The sequence below is a fragment of the Thamnophis sirtalis genome, unplaced genomic scaffold, assembly GCF_051295495.1.
Source record: "Thamnophis sirtalis isolate CommonGarterSnake01/CBP01778 unplaced genomic scaffold, rThaSir2_p1.2 scaffold_12, whole genome shotgun sequence".
Taxonomy (NCBI): Eukaryota; Metazoa; Chordata; class Lepidosauria; order Squamata; family Natricidae; genus Thamnophis; species Thamnophis sirtalis.
Genome location: NW_028261392.1, coordinates 11,716,465 through 11,729,144, shown reverse-complemented (window position 1 = coordinate 11,729,144; position 12,680 = coordinate 11,716,465). Strand labels below are relative to the sequence as shown.

The window sequence follows — 12,680 nt, the reverse complement described above, 5'->3', positions numbered from 1 at the left end:
TCTCCAGAACCTGTCAGAACCTGGTGAATTTCACCCCTGGGCTGAACCTACTTCGGAGTTCTAACCCTTAAAAGTCTCCTTCGTGTTGTCCTGACTCCTGGTGGACACAGGTTGTGATTGTTCCTGGAAGAGCCTTGGCTGAGCTTCCTTCTCTAGATACTTCGTCCCCTTCACTCCTGGTGGTCTCCCGTCCATCGGGCCTGGTGTGGCTCAGTTTTGTTTCCAAGTCAACTGAAAATTATTAGGTTGGTGCAGGATGATAAGATGCCACAAGGCAATCCAGATTGATGCAACAAGAATTAAGTTGGGGAATTCTGGGTAGCAATATTAATAGGCCTCCCGTCCACCAACTTACAAAACACCTTTAGAGGCCGCTTCGTCTTTCTCAGGCTGGCGCTCAATTCCGCCTCCTCCTTTTTTCTGTCATTGTTTAGCGATCTGCTTTTCGGGGGTGGGGGAGAGGAATAAAAAATAAATAAAACCCCGGATTTGGCCGAAAAAAACAGTTGAGTTGCTTCTTAATATCTTTCCTCCTCCCGAACCAATTTGTCTCCAAGGGTGCACCACACTGATTGCGGCATTAATTATTTCAGAGAGAAAGGAGGGGGAAAAAAATCTCTTTACTTCCTACGGTGGCTCCCCCCCCCCCGCGCACATCATTCTGACTGGCGCTCGGATGGCGAGCTGGCCGGAGCAGTCCGGCGCATGTGCAGCTCGCCGTAGGGGCGGGGGGGGGGCAGAGAAGGCCTCCCGGTTTCCACGCGGGGAGGCTCGGGGGCTGGACCGTGGAGCGAGCGTAAATGAAGAGTTCTGAGCGCGAAGCGCAAGACTGATCGAAGCGCAAGACAAGGGTCTTTTCTATGGCATTCCGGTTGTGGTTGGTTACAATCTTACGTGGAGGGATAATCAGATGCCCACGCGGGGAGAAAGCCAAAAGGGTGTCCTTTTTCTGCCCGTCAACTTTCCAGAAAAGGGTTGAGTTTCTCCTATCCAAAAACCCGCCAGTTCATTCACTTACTACCACCCTGTAATCTATTTTAAACCCTGCTTAGGCTCTTGACGTGAGCCTTTGCTCGTGGGTCTGTCAAAGAGAGAGAAAGGCGGACGGTTTGGGCTCCGGGAGAAATGAAATGAGCCGCACAACTCCCGGGCGCAGCGGTTAGGAAAGAGTTTACACAAGCATCCCTTCCAAAATGTAACCTAAATCTGGGGGACGAAAGCGATTCAGAGCCAAAGAAGGACGCTCTCGAAGCTGAAAGTGGGAAGGAAAGAAGAAGAAAAAACTCCCCAAAGAAATCGCACGAGGAGAATCACACTCCTGGAAAAAAAAAAAAACACTTTCCGGAGCGCAAAAGCAAGGGGGGCGCTCCTTCGCTTCGAGTGGCACAGCGGTGCTCTCCCCCTCCCCCTGGCTCGTCCCCACGTGCGGCAAAGTTTCTGCCATGGAGGGTGGGTGGGAGGTGGGGAGAGGGCAAAGCTTGATGTGCCCTAGTTTGCTCGTTGGGGGAAGAGGAGAGCGCGCGCTGCTTGCCGGCAAGTGAAAGTGACGCGGCTCCCCTGGGGAAAGTGAAAGGCCCTCCTTTAAGCAGCCCCCAGGATGCGCGCATCGGGACTCCGGAGGGGGGGGAAACTGGAGGGGGTGGGAAGGTCCGCCGCCTGCCAAGTGTGTGTGTTGGGGTGGTGGGGCAATCGCTGGCCTCCGCTCGGTTTAAAGTCTGTTGTGGCCGGTTGCAAAGTCACAAGCGCAGACTGGCCGGGAGACGCGGCGCTGGGTGGCAGCTCGAAGCCGGGGAGGCGGATCGGTTCTTTAAAGGGGGGGAGCAAGAGGAGGGGCGGGGCGGGGAGGAGGTCCCTCGGCTGCCACCACCCAACGGATCTTTTTCCCTCCAGAGGGACCCCGGAAAGAAGCTCGGGAGCCGAGTGGCCCTTCCTCAGCGGGGTCCCATCAGGAACTTCCCGAGACGTCCCCACAACCCTTTAAAAGAGGGAGGGGAAATAGAGGGAGGAGCAATTGACCCTCCACCCCCTGGCTGGCCCCGCCCCGCTGCCCGGAAGGAGGGGCGCTAGAGTCACCCCCCCTCCCCGGGCCATTACGCATTACAGGCTGGGGAGAAACGGCCCCGCCAGCGACACCTCCAGACCACCCCTCAATTGGCCTCCTCAGACGCCCCGAGTCGGGCGGAGTGCGGTGGGGGGGAGAGACTCCGGCTGGGCTTGAAGGGGCTTCGCAAGTTGCGGAGCTCCGCCCCCCGCTCTGCACCGAGTGACAACAACAGCAACGCGCGCCGCGGCCGGAGGGAGAGCCGGGCGGGCGGGCAGAGCGAGCGGGCGGGCGGGCAAGAGCGCGCGGGGCGCGGCGAGAGGGTGGACCGCGCCGCCAGCAGCAGAAGCAGGAGCAGCAGCCGGCTCCTGAGCCGCAGAGCGCGGAGCGGGTCCCGCAAGCAGCAGCAGCAGCAGCAAAAGCAACAGCAGCCGGTGCTGGGCTCAAGTTGGCGCGGACCGCGGCGGGGCAGCGCCCGGAGCGCCCCTCGCCTTAACCCGGCTCCTCTGATGTGACCATGGCGATGCCGGCGCCGCTCATCCCCGCCGCGCAGCCGGCGCCTCCCCCGCCGGCGCCCCCCGCGCCCCCCGCGCCCCCGGCAGCTGCCCCCTCCCCGCCTCCCGCCCCGACCGCTCCGGCCGCCCCCGCCGCCGCCCCCACCACCGTCCCCGGCCTCTTCCGCCCGGAGCCCGGCGCGGCGGTTGCTGCGGCGGCGGCGGCGGCAGCAGCAGCCGCAGCAGCAGCAGCATCGGTTTCAGGAGGTGTGGAGAGCAGTTCGGGTCCTGGTCCGTGTCCGTGTCCGGCTCCCGTTCCGTGTCCGGGCGCGGCAGCCGGCGGCGGCGGCGGTCCCCGACGCCTTCGGGCAAACCGGTGTACTCGACTCCTTCGCCGGTGGAGAACACGCCGCAGAACAACGAGTGTAAGATGGTGGAGCTGCGAGGCGCGCAGGTGGCCTCTTTCTCGGTGGAGGGCTGCGAGCTGATCTGCCTGCCGCAGGCCTTCGACCTCTTCCTCAAGCACCTGGTGGGCGGCTTGCACACGGTCTACACCAAGCTCAAGCGCCTGGAGATCACGCCGGTGGTCTGCAACGTGGAGCAGGTGCGCATCCTGCGCGGCTTGGGGGCCATCCAGCCCGGCGTCAACCGGTGCAAACTCATCTCTAGGAGGGACTTCGAGACGCTTTACAACGACTGCACCAACGCCAGGTGAGCGCCGGGGGCAAGAGGGAGCAGGGGGGTGGGGGGGGGGAGGAGGAGGGCTCTGCGTGTGAGTGTGTGTGTCCCTGGGTGCGCGGGATTCCCGCGCGAAGCGACTCTCCGAGGAATTACCGCGGCGCAGCGCAGCGCCTGCTCCCGCGCGCCGCAAAGTTGGGCACATTCGCCGGCTCGGAGTGGGGGGGGGGGTCTTCGGAAGGAGAGGAACCCTTCGCTAACCTGGAAGGGAGAAGGAGAGGAGGATGGAAGGAAGGACGGAAAGAGAAGGAAAGAAAGAAAAAAGAAAGGGAAGAAAGAGAAAGGAAGGAAGGAAAGAAAGACAGAAAGAGAGAGAGAGGAAGGAAAGAAGAAAGAAAGAGAAAGGAAGAAAGAAAGAGAAAGAAAGAAAGAAAGAAAGAAAGAAAGAAAGAAAGAAAGAAAGAAAGAAAGAAAGAAAGAAAGAGTCGGAAGTGGGCTGGGGGATGTTGAAAAGTTCCGCGTCCAGTTCCGAGTTTTTGAAGTCTTTTTAAGTCTTTATCTTTGGCGCCGCGGGTCCCTTTAAAGTCTTTCCAAACCGCCCCCGCGTTTGCTTTCCCTTTCCGCGTTTAGTAAGAGGAGAGAGGGAGAGAGAGAGAAGAGAGAGAGAGCGAGAGACAGCGCTAGCTCTCCCTGGACCAAGGAGAAAGGCAGGTGGACGGATTCCTCCTTTCTCGGGCCGGGTCGCGAGACCCCTGCCCGTCCCGCGATTGCGGTTCCCTCCAGGCGGATGCTGGTGCCTCAACTGAGCGGGGGGTTTCTCCGCCTCCCGGTACCCCCGAAAAGGCTCTGCACGCGTGGCAGGCAGTCAGTCAAAAGAGTAATTTAGACAGAACCGGCGCCTTTCCAGGCGGGAAGAAGCGTTCTCGCTTTGCGGCTTCGCCCTGGGGCTGTCGAAGGACGCGAACTTCATTTTATTTATTTGTTTGTTTTTATTTAGCAGTTTTGGGGAACCGGGGCATAACTGGGGAGTGGGATCTGTATTAAAAACCGCTTTGCTCTAGTAAATTCTCATGCGTGTCGGTCGGTAGCGACGCCTGGCAAAGCCTCCAAGATCTTGTGAAGTCTACCTCAATCCTCACTGGGGTTTTCCCACACAAATCCGACCAAAGGGCTAGGGTGGGGCATGGAAGTGGGGGAACAGCTGAGAAGGGGGTCAAGAGGGGGACAGAGATAGCTTGTCCTGGCAGGGATTGATTTAAGGAAAGACCGGGTCAAAAAGACTGCCAGCCATATAAGCTTTTACCCAGTAAAAAATGCATGCTAATTGGGGGTTTAAACCAGTCAGAGTTGTGAGAATTGTAATCTGTGTAAGGGTTGAGAAATATAATTCATAACCCCTTTTTTTTTTGCACCTATAGAGACAGGCTGTAAAATAGATTTTCCATAGGTCTGGCTTTTCACATATGTCAGCAAGACATATTTTGAGAATTCACTGCTTTGATAAAGACAGATAATTCCTGGACATAAGTTTTTTTTTCACTCTTATGAATTAGTTACAGGGCTATAGAACATATAACAGTCCTTGCATTTATATCATATCGATGTTACTTTGCTCCAAAAAGTTACACGCATTTTATACTTTTGTTTCGCAGTTAAGAGGATCAACCACAAAGTTGATTCCAGTTGGCTTTAAACTGAGTTGCTGTAAGGGATGTTTAATAGAACATGGATTAAAAAGCAGCCTTATATTCAAGGTGTGATATACAGCCAGGTAGAGAGCTGTCTCTTCCTGGTTTATTTATGATTTGAAATTGAGCAGCAATTTGAGTTTGGTCCTGATAGATCTCCTCTGTCTTAACTAAGTGAAATTATTAAGGGGGCGAGAGAGAAACAGATCTTGGGATAAGAACACAGTAGGCCTTCCTAATTTGCATGTCCATCTTTAACGAACTGAATTATTTAAGGGGAACAAAGGGAAAGAAGGCGTGTTTGCAAAGGCAGAGCCGAATTTGTTTTTGTGCATTTTTTTTAAAAATAAGTATACAAGCTGACTCTTTTTCCCTCCTTACTTGACGGCTAAAAATTCTGAGGTTCAAGTGTCCTGTGAAAACTTTTTGGAACAAACTGGTATCTCGACACCTGTTTTTTTTCTGTTTCCAGAATAGGTAAATTAAGGCGGGGGGGGGGGGGGGGAAGGACACAGCACCGGCAACAACTTGACAGTACATTTCTTTCCCAAGAGTTGTGGGCTCTGGAGAAGAGAGCCCTTTGGCCATCTTCAAAGCAGAGTAGGTGGGCATCCATCCATCCATCCATCCATCCATCCATCCATCCATCCATCCATCCATCCATCCATCCATCCATCCATCCAACGCTTAGGGAAGGTTGAAAGTATCACTTCTGCAATGGGGTGACTGGGCTTCATTGTCTCGGGGTGGGGTGGGGGGCTTCCATCCCTTTGCTTTTCTGCTCTTTTGCTGCCTTAGGCTTAGTGGGAGGGGAAACTAGCTTGTTTTCCCACCACCAAACTTTTCAGTAGAGTTTTCTGATTATTCTGAGGTCCTTTGTGTATGTAACTCACCAGCCGGAAGGGTGTTCAAGTAACTCTGCAAAGAAGAGAGAGAGAGAGAGAGAAGCCAACAAGGAGGGTGTGTGTGTATGTGCCTTGGTGGGCTACCTCCCGACAGAGGGGGTCCTCTGGAAAGCCCACTTGGGGGAATTGTAGTGCCTGACAAAGTTAGCCGGTCTCTCTTTGAAAGCCTCTAGTGATGGAGCACCCACAACTTCTGAAGGCAGTTGAGTTCATTGTTCTCACCATTCGGAATTTTTCCTCCCTTAGTAGTAGGTTACATCTCTCCTTAGTTGGTTTCCAACCAACCAAAGGAGGATCATCTTTTTTCAAGGAGCAACAAAATGTTTTAGAATTGGGATGGAAGACTGTGGGTGGTGGGGAATTGAGATGGGAGAAGGGTTAATTAGTTCAAAACAAAAGAAGCCACGTTTCGTAGGATTTACATGAAGGGTGAAATGGGGCACTGCTTTCTTCCTTTCCACGTTTTTTTTTCTTTCTTTCTTTCTTTCTTTCTTTCTTTCTTTCTTTCTTTCTTTCTTTCTTTCTTTCTTTCTTTCTTTCTTTCTTTAACTAACAAACCATGTGAGAAACTTTGGATGAGGTTTCACCAAACTGTTGCTGAAGTTTTGCCCCGATTTGAGGGTGTAGAATACAACTGCCCATTATGCATTTTTCTTTATTGATTCCTTTAAAGCGGGGGGGGGGGGGGGATTTTACTCTTGTCTTTTTTGGGAAGGATTGGTCAGACGGTGCTCAGCTGAAAGAGAACCTTTTTGGAAGGAGAGGGACAAACAGCAGATACTCAGACAACAGTTTCTGCCGATTGACAGTCCAAGAATATTCTAAATAAGGCAAAATAATAACGTGGGGAAACAGTAAAGATTATAATCTGATTTCTCTCCCATGTACAGTCTGCCATGATATTATTAGAGTGTGTTAAGACATTCAATTGAGGTTCATGATTGATTGGGACCCACTGAAAAAAATTGGACAGATCTTTGGAGTTTGATAGAAATGTAACCTGGGCATAAAAAAAGGTGTGGGTTTGATTGGAAGCAGATCACCCCCACGGTGTGCCTAGAAATGCAGGAACCCCCTGATCTGTCAAAGGATAGCCCAGCACAGATTATTGATATATTTTGATGCTTGAATCTGACACTGTAGGTAAGGCAATTCGGTTGATCGAAAGCATTTCTCAACAGTTTTTGAAGTAGAAAACTTTATCACTCGAAAGGACCCCATCTTGCCAGCAATGTTTTTTTTTTTGCAAATCATTTCCCCCTTTTCCATCACTGCCTGCAATTTTCAGGGATATGTATATATTCATAGATGCCCCCCCCCAATTCTCTCTGACACCCCCCCCCCCACATTTGGTTGAGAAACCTGTTTCCATTTTGGTTGTTTCATTTAAAAAGATAAGTTGTGACCAATGGATATTTGTGGCTGAATTAAAGTGCAATTCCACAGTAATAAATGCACTCTGGTTATTTATACCTTTCAGCAAGTTGACAACTGAACAACATTTTTCGAGGAGGGAAGGAAATTGTTGTAACTGTGACCTAGTACAGTGAGATTAGCTATTTAGTGCATCGTAGTCCCCAGTTCAATCCGATGTCGTTTCAAGAAACGTAATAATTTGTCATGAATGATATCTTAATTTACCTTCCTGTTTTGATTCATTAGGCCTCCGTTGCTATCAAATACTTATAAAAAGTGTTACCCTTTCAAGGAAAATTCCGTCGTGCGGTTTATAACCCAGAGACTCCCTTGTTCTCCTTACCCACATAGCATGTTTATTCTCATCTGCCATCATTGTGTAATTTGCTTCTGTTTGAACAAGGAGGCAAGCGTGTTTTAATAGGAAAGCCTTCACATGCATTTAAGTAGAGGGAGCTCTGTCTGAAAGGCAGATTCTTCTGCAAAATGGAATAGAATTTCCCATTCTGGTTTGTTTTACTGATTTTATTTTACACATTTTACACATTTATTTTTATTTTACTTAGAAGCTTTGAAAGGTGGGCTTCACATATGTGAAACTATGAAGTAGATTGGGGCTCAAAGATGTAGAAAAAGGAAGGAAGGAAGGAAGGAAGGAAGGAAGGAAGGAAGGAAGGAAGGAAGGAAGGAAGGAAGGAAGGAAGAATTTTGGAGACCACTAGTGAACTGGGAAAAGTAAGTATCAGTAGATAGACAGAATATACTCCCCACCCCTGAATAATATGTGGAATAAAATTTAGGAATGAAAATAGTGTTAATGTAGAAGAGGCATGCTAGTGTGAAAGAACTGACAGAATGAACGGAAGGAGAAACACAAAATAGAGATGAAATCTCTGTCTAATAATCAGCAGAAATGGATCTGAATTGGACCTGTCTAATAATCAGCAGAAATGGACCTGAAAGATTAGTCTTCAGAATCGTGATGCTAAAAGCTTTAAATTTAGGCCATTTGTGCACAAATTTTGACTACCTGGGAATGTGAAATAGCTTGATTTGAAAAGCTGCTTCTTTGGGAAGTCAACTTAAAGGGGTAGGAACCTAAATGTATAAAGTTTTCTTCTTTCTCATGAAAAACAATCCAGTTGCCTTTTGAAGGAAAAAGATAAGCACCTTTGAGACAATTATGACCTGGATGTGGCTGAGAATCTCCATTTAACCTATAGTGCCCACCCCAAGACTCTCAATTTAATTAATGAGTTGAAATGACCAGCTTCTTTTTGGGATGATCACCAAAACCCCAGTGAAATAAAGAGCTGGATTTGTTGGTTTGAGAACTCCTTAACACAACTTTTGTGAATGTTGCTATGACCCAGTCTCTTTTCTCGAAATCTCCCTGGGCCAAGAAGCATCCTTTCCTAAGCCAACAAAGCTTGAGTCCTTTAGTCCTATTGCTTCCCTTCCAGCAAAGTGTTGAAAAAGAGGCCAAATGGAATTGAAGATTTAGGAGAGATGCTCGTAATTTATTTTTTTATTTTTGAGGTGAAGAAGGGAACTTATGGATTTTGGAGGACAATATGCTAAGAGATTGCACACTTAGGTCGTTGTGTTCTTTGAAACCACAACTTGGAGATATGCTGGACAGATAATATTTATTGGTGTATCTCATACCTCAGTACAGCCCCAGTTTTTTATTTAAACATCAAAACGCTGTTCAAACAACAGGCTTACTTTACGTGATTTATGAAGCAGATATTTTATTCTGGAGCAAGTGAGATTTCACTCAACAGCTGAGTATGTTCTTAGATTTATTGATGGCAGACAGGTAAAAAGGACAAAAGTGCCTACAAAAATATGCTTTCTAAATAGAGCTGTGAGTCCTTTTGCCACGATAATATTTATACAGCATTTATTATATTTGTACTAATAAACATTCTAATATTTATATTAGGAGTTATTTGCTTCCCCCCCTCCATTTTCACCCAGTGCATTTGAATGTGAAATACAAATTAAACTGTTGCAAAATTAATTAAATAACTGCAATCTAACTTTCCACTCTAAAACAAGGTGATTGAGTTAAAGGGTTAGGAAGACAACTTTCATTTACACTTAAAAGTGTATCCTCATCATACAGTTTTGTTTCATTGGGCTTTTCGTGTGACAAATATAGACTCATATTTTGGTTTAGAAAATGAACTCTCTGCCATATTTTTATCCTTTGCCATATTTTTGAGTCCTAAAGAACTCAAAAAATTCACACTGATACTGACCTCTAGTAAATCTTACACCCCACTGGCTCTGCTCATACAATTTTAAACATGCAGATAATTTGTGAAAAGCAGCTAAAACAAACATATTTAGGACAGCCAAGAAGCAAAAACGTTTCTTGCCAGTGTGCAATTTGTAGTCGGTTATTATTCTCACTTTTTATACAAAGAGAGGTTTGTGTTTGTGTTTATTCTGGATGAATCACATTGTTTTTTGCCAGGAAAAAAAAGATGAAACAAAACCAAATGTAAAACTAAATGTTTTCAAACAATTTAGCAACATAACTGCAGTCTTAAGCCAATAGAATTCAGGAAGTTTACCTTACAATACAATGGTAGTCGAATAGAATCAACTCTTTACAAATCGAATGAGTAAATCAACAATATTTATCTCTTTGTATATTTGTGTATGTAATCATATAATATGTTTGACTATTAAACTGGTGAAAACCAATTGATATGATGCTGAAAATTTAAGTATAGTGTTAAGATGTGGAGTGTAGTTGGTTAACCTTTGAGGAACTGTTGCAGGATTTCTGTATTTTAAGTTTATCTTGGATGATGTACACGTTTAAATATTTGTCCAAAAAATTCAGTTTAGCCTTATACTATGAGCCTGTATAAAGATGATTAAATAGTTCTCCGAAATCTACATATTCATTGTGTGGAATTTTGAGTGTCCTGTATATTTTGTAATCACTGATGGAAATGGAGAAATTGCATCAGAGATGCTTGTTCTTTTATTTCAAATTATTCCGTTGATTTATGAGGTTAACCTGGCAGTGGAATTAATTAGCTGCCAGTAAATACACACACACACACACACACACACACACACACACACACACACACACACACAATGTTTAATAAATGCCTGTGCAAAATGCTTTTTGCCTCTTCTTGCTTGAGGATAAGAATATCTGGAAATGCAATGGGAACGAACAGTGGGTGATAACACAGGATTATTGTCAGGTTAACATCACATATTCAATGGCTGGTGGGAGGCACAGAATATTGATATTGGATTATTTTGGCCGGTCAAGTGATTTTAAAATCAATATTTTCCCCATCTTTTTTCACATTCCGTTCAGGGTTTTTAAAACAGATTTCTATGCAAATCTGCATGTGGACACCAGTTTTCCCCTCCTACAATATAATTCATAGTACAGCAATGTTGGATGGCTTGAGATCAGCTAAAAAAAACCAACCCTGATGGGTTTTAAGTTGCTTAAGGGGACATTTCTTGACAAGCGTTGACTTTTAAAGTCGGTATGTGGCCAACAAAAAAAAAGGAGGGAAGGATGATTGGAAAGAAATGATTTTTTCCCCTATCAGACACATTTAAGAGGAATAGGGATAGAAGTTAGAAGATCAACATATGCCATAATTTTGGTTATACAGCCAGGCTGGGTGCAGCACCTAAAGTAATCATTTTAAGTAAGCACGTTTGAAAAGGTTGATTTTAATTTTATTGGTATCGTCGTTCGTGTTTTATTGAAACCCACTCGGTGGAACTCTGGCTGCAGCCCGTGTTTCTTAGATCTTAAATAAGGTTAATCTTTTAATATTAATTCTTCTGCTTGTCAGCTTGATTCATTCCAGTTATATTGAGCCTGGAATCTGAAGACTGTTATTTGCATGAGTTATGAATCTGTTGATAGTATTCTTCACTCACGAACCTATTTCTTTTCTTTTTTTAAATGAGGCTTGATGACTTGTTAATGATTCCTAGTTCAGACAGGATTTTAAAAAGTCAGTTTTGTGCGAAAAAAATAAGGCATACAATATTACAGTGCTTCACTGTAGCATTTTAGGAAGTGATTTTTTAAAAAGAATTTGAAAAGCATGTTAAACATTTATGATGCAGCTTGGGAAAGCTTGGGAAAGCTCTGACACAAACTCACTTATTTGTGTTCTGCGTCTTACTTTCTTGTTCTGCCTTGCTGGCCTTGTTTTGTATCTGTCCTTCGAACTACTTACTCCTACACAGTTCCAGATGTGGGATCTAGTTGGGGATGCTGGGCTCTGAAATCACAGATTCTGCCTTAAGTGCGATAAAACTGGAATCTATTGAATTGATCCCAAGAGATCTCATTTAAGGATGCACACTTGCAATATTAAACATTCTGTTTAGAAATAAATTGCAGTAACTTACAATAATTAGAAGTATGTGCCCTTCTTTTGAAAACCTGTGGACTGCCTTGAAAGACTATATTGCTTTAATACATATTTTTAACCTTTTTCTTGTGCTTGATTTCTGGATTATCCTTGAATTATTCTTCATTTAATCAACATCCGGGTCTCTTTAGAGTTATTTTTTTCTCTAGAAAAGGGTATAACAATTTCTGTCAACAGTTTGTAACTGATACCAGCTTATATAGGTTTTTACCTTTCCTTATTATTTTTTTATTTCTCAATGCTTCTACCGATGGAAAGTTGAGCTGTGCTCAGAATAGTATTATTCTCTATCAGCGAACTCATTTCTTTTCTCTGTTTTAAAATGCTAACTCGGTTTAATCAAACTGGCATTTTAGGATTCTGAAACTTACCTGCCATTTCTCAAGAGAGAGTCTTAATAGGTGTCAGTTTTACTGTTTTTTGCCTTTAGGGTAGATCTGTTCGACATTCTCGTTGCTTAAAATATTCTAATAATTGGAAGAATTTTTTTTTTTTTTGCTGTATCGTCTCTGTGGTTGTTGTAGCTTGCTGGAGTTGGAGTTTTTTACGATGTAGAAAAGATGTGGAGACTCTAGAAAGAATGCAGAGAACAGCAACACAGATGATTAGGAGACAGGAGGCTAAAACATATGAAGAACGGTTGCAGGAACTGGGTATGTCTAGCTTAATGAAAAGAAGGATTAGGGGAGACATGATAGCAGTCTTCCAATATCTCAGGGGCTGCCACAAAGAAGAGGGAGTCAAGCTATTCTCCAAAGCACCTGAGGGTAGGACAAGAAGCAACGGAGGGAAACTAATCAAGGAGAGAAGCAACATAGAACTAAGAAGAACTTCCCTGACAATTAGAACAATTAATCAATGGAACGACTTGCCTCCAGAAGTTGTGAATGCTCCAACACTGTAAGTTTTTAAGAAGATGTTGGACAACCATTTGTCTGAAGTGGTGTAGGGTTTCCTGCCTAAGCAGAAGGTTGGACTAGAAGACCTCCAAGGTCCCTTCCAGCTCTTGTTATTCT

At 45.5% G+C, this 12,680-nt stretch overlaps 1 protein-coding gene across 3 annotated transcripts in view; it reads left to right on the top strand.

The window, feature by feature from the left end:
• Nucleotides 1–2,776: 2,776 nt before the first annotated feature.
• The window catches only part of DACH1 (dachshund family transcription factor 1), a 380,923-nt gene continuing 371,019 nt past the window's right edge, over nt 2,777–12,680 (top strand). Inside the window, exon 1 of one of the 3 annotated variants that reach the window (XM_087726454.1) lies at nt 2,777–3,246. In XM_087726454.1, coding sequence (XP_087582580.1) covers nt 2,966–3,246 — 281 coding nt within the window. In that variant the 5' untranslated portion in view covers nt 2,777–2,965. The remainder of the gene's footprint in view (nt 3,247–12,680) is intronic. The other 2 variants (XM_087726452.1, XM_087726453.1) reach the window with 2 other exon arrangements.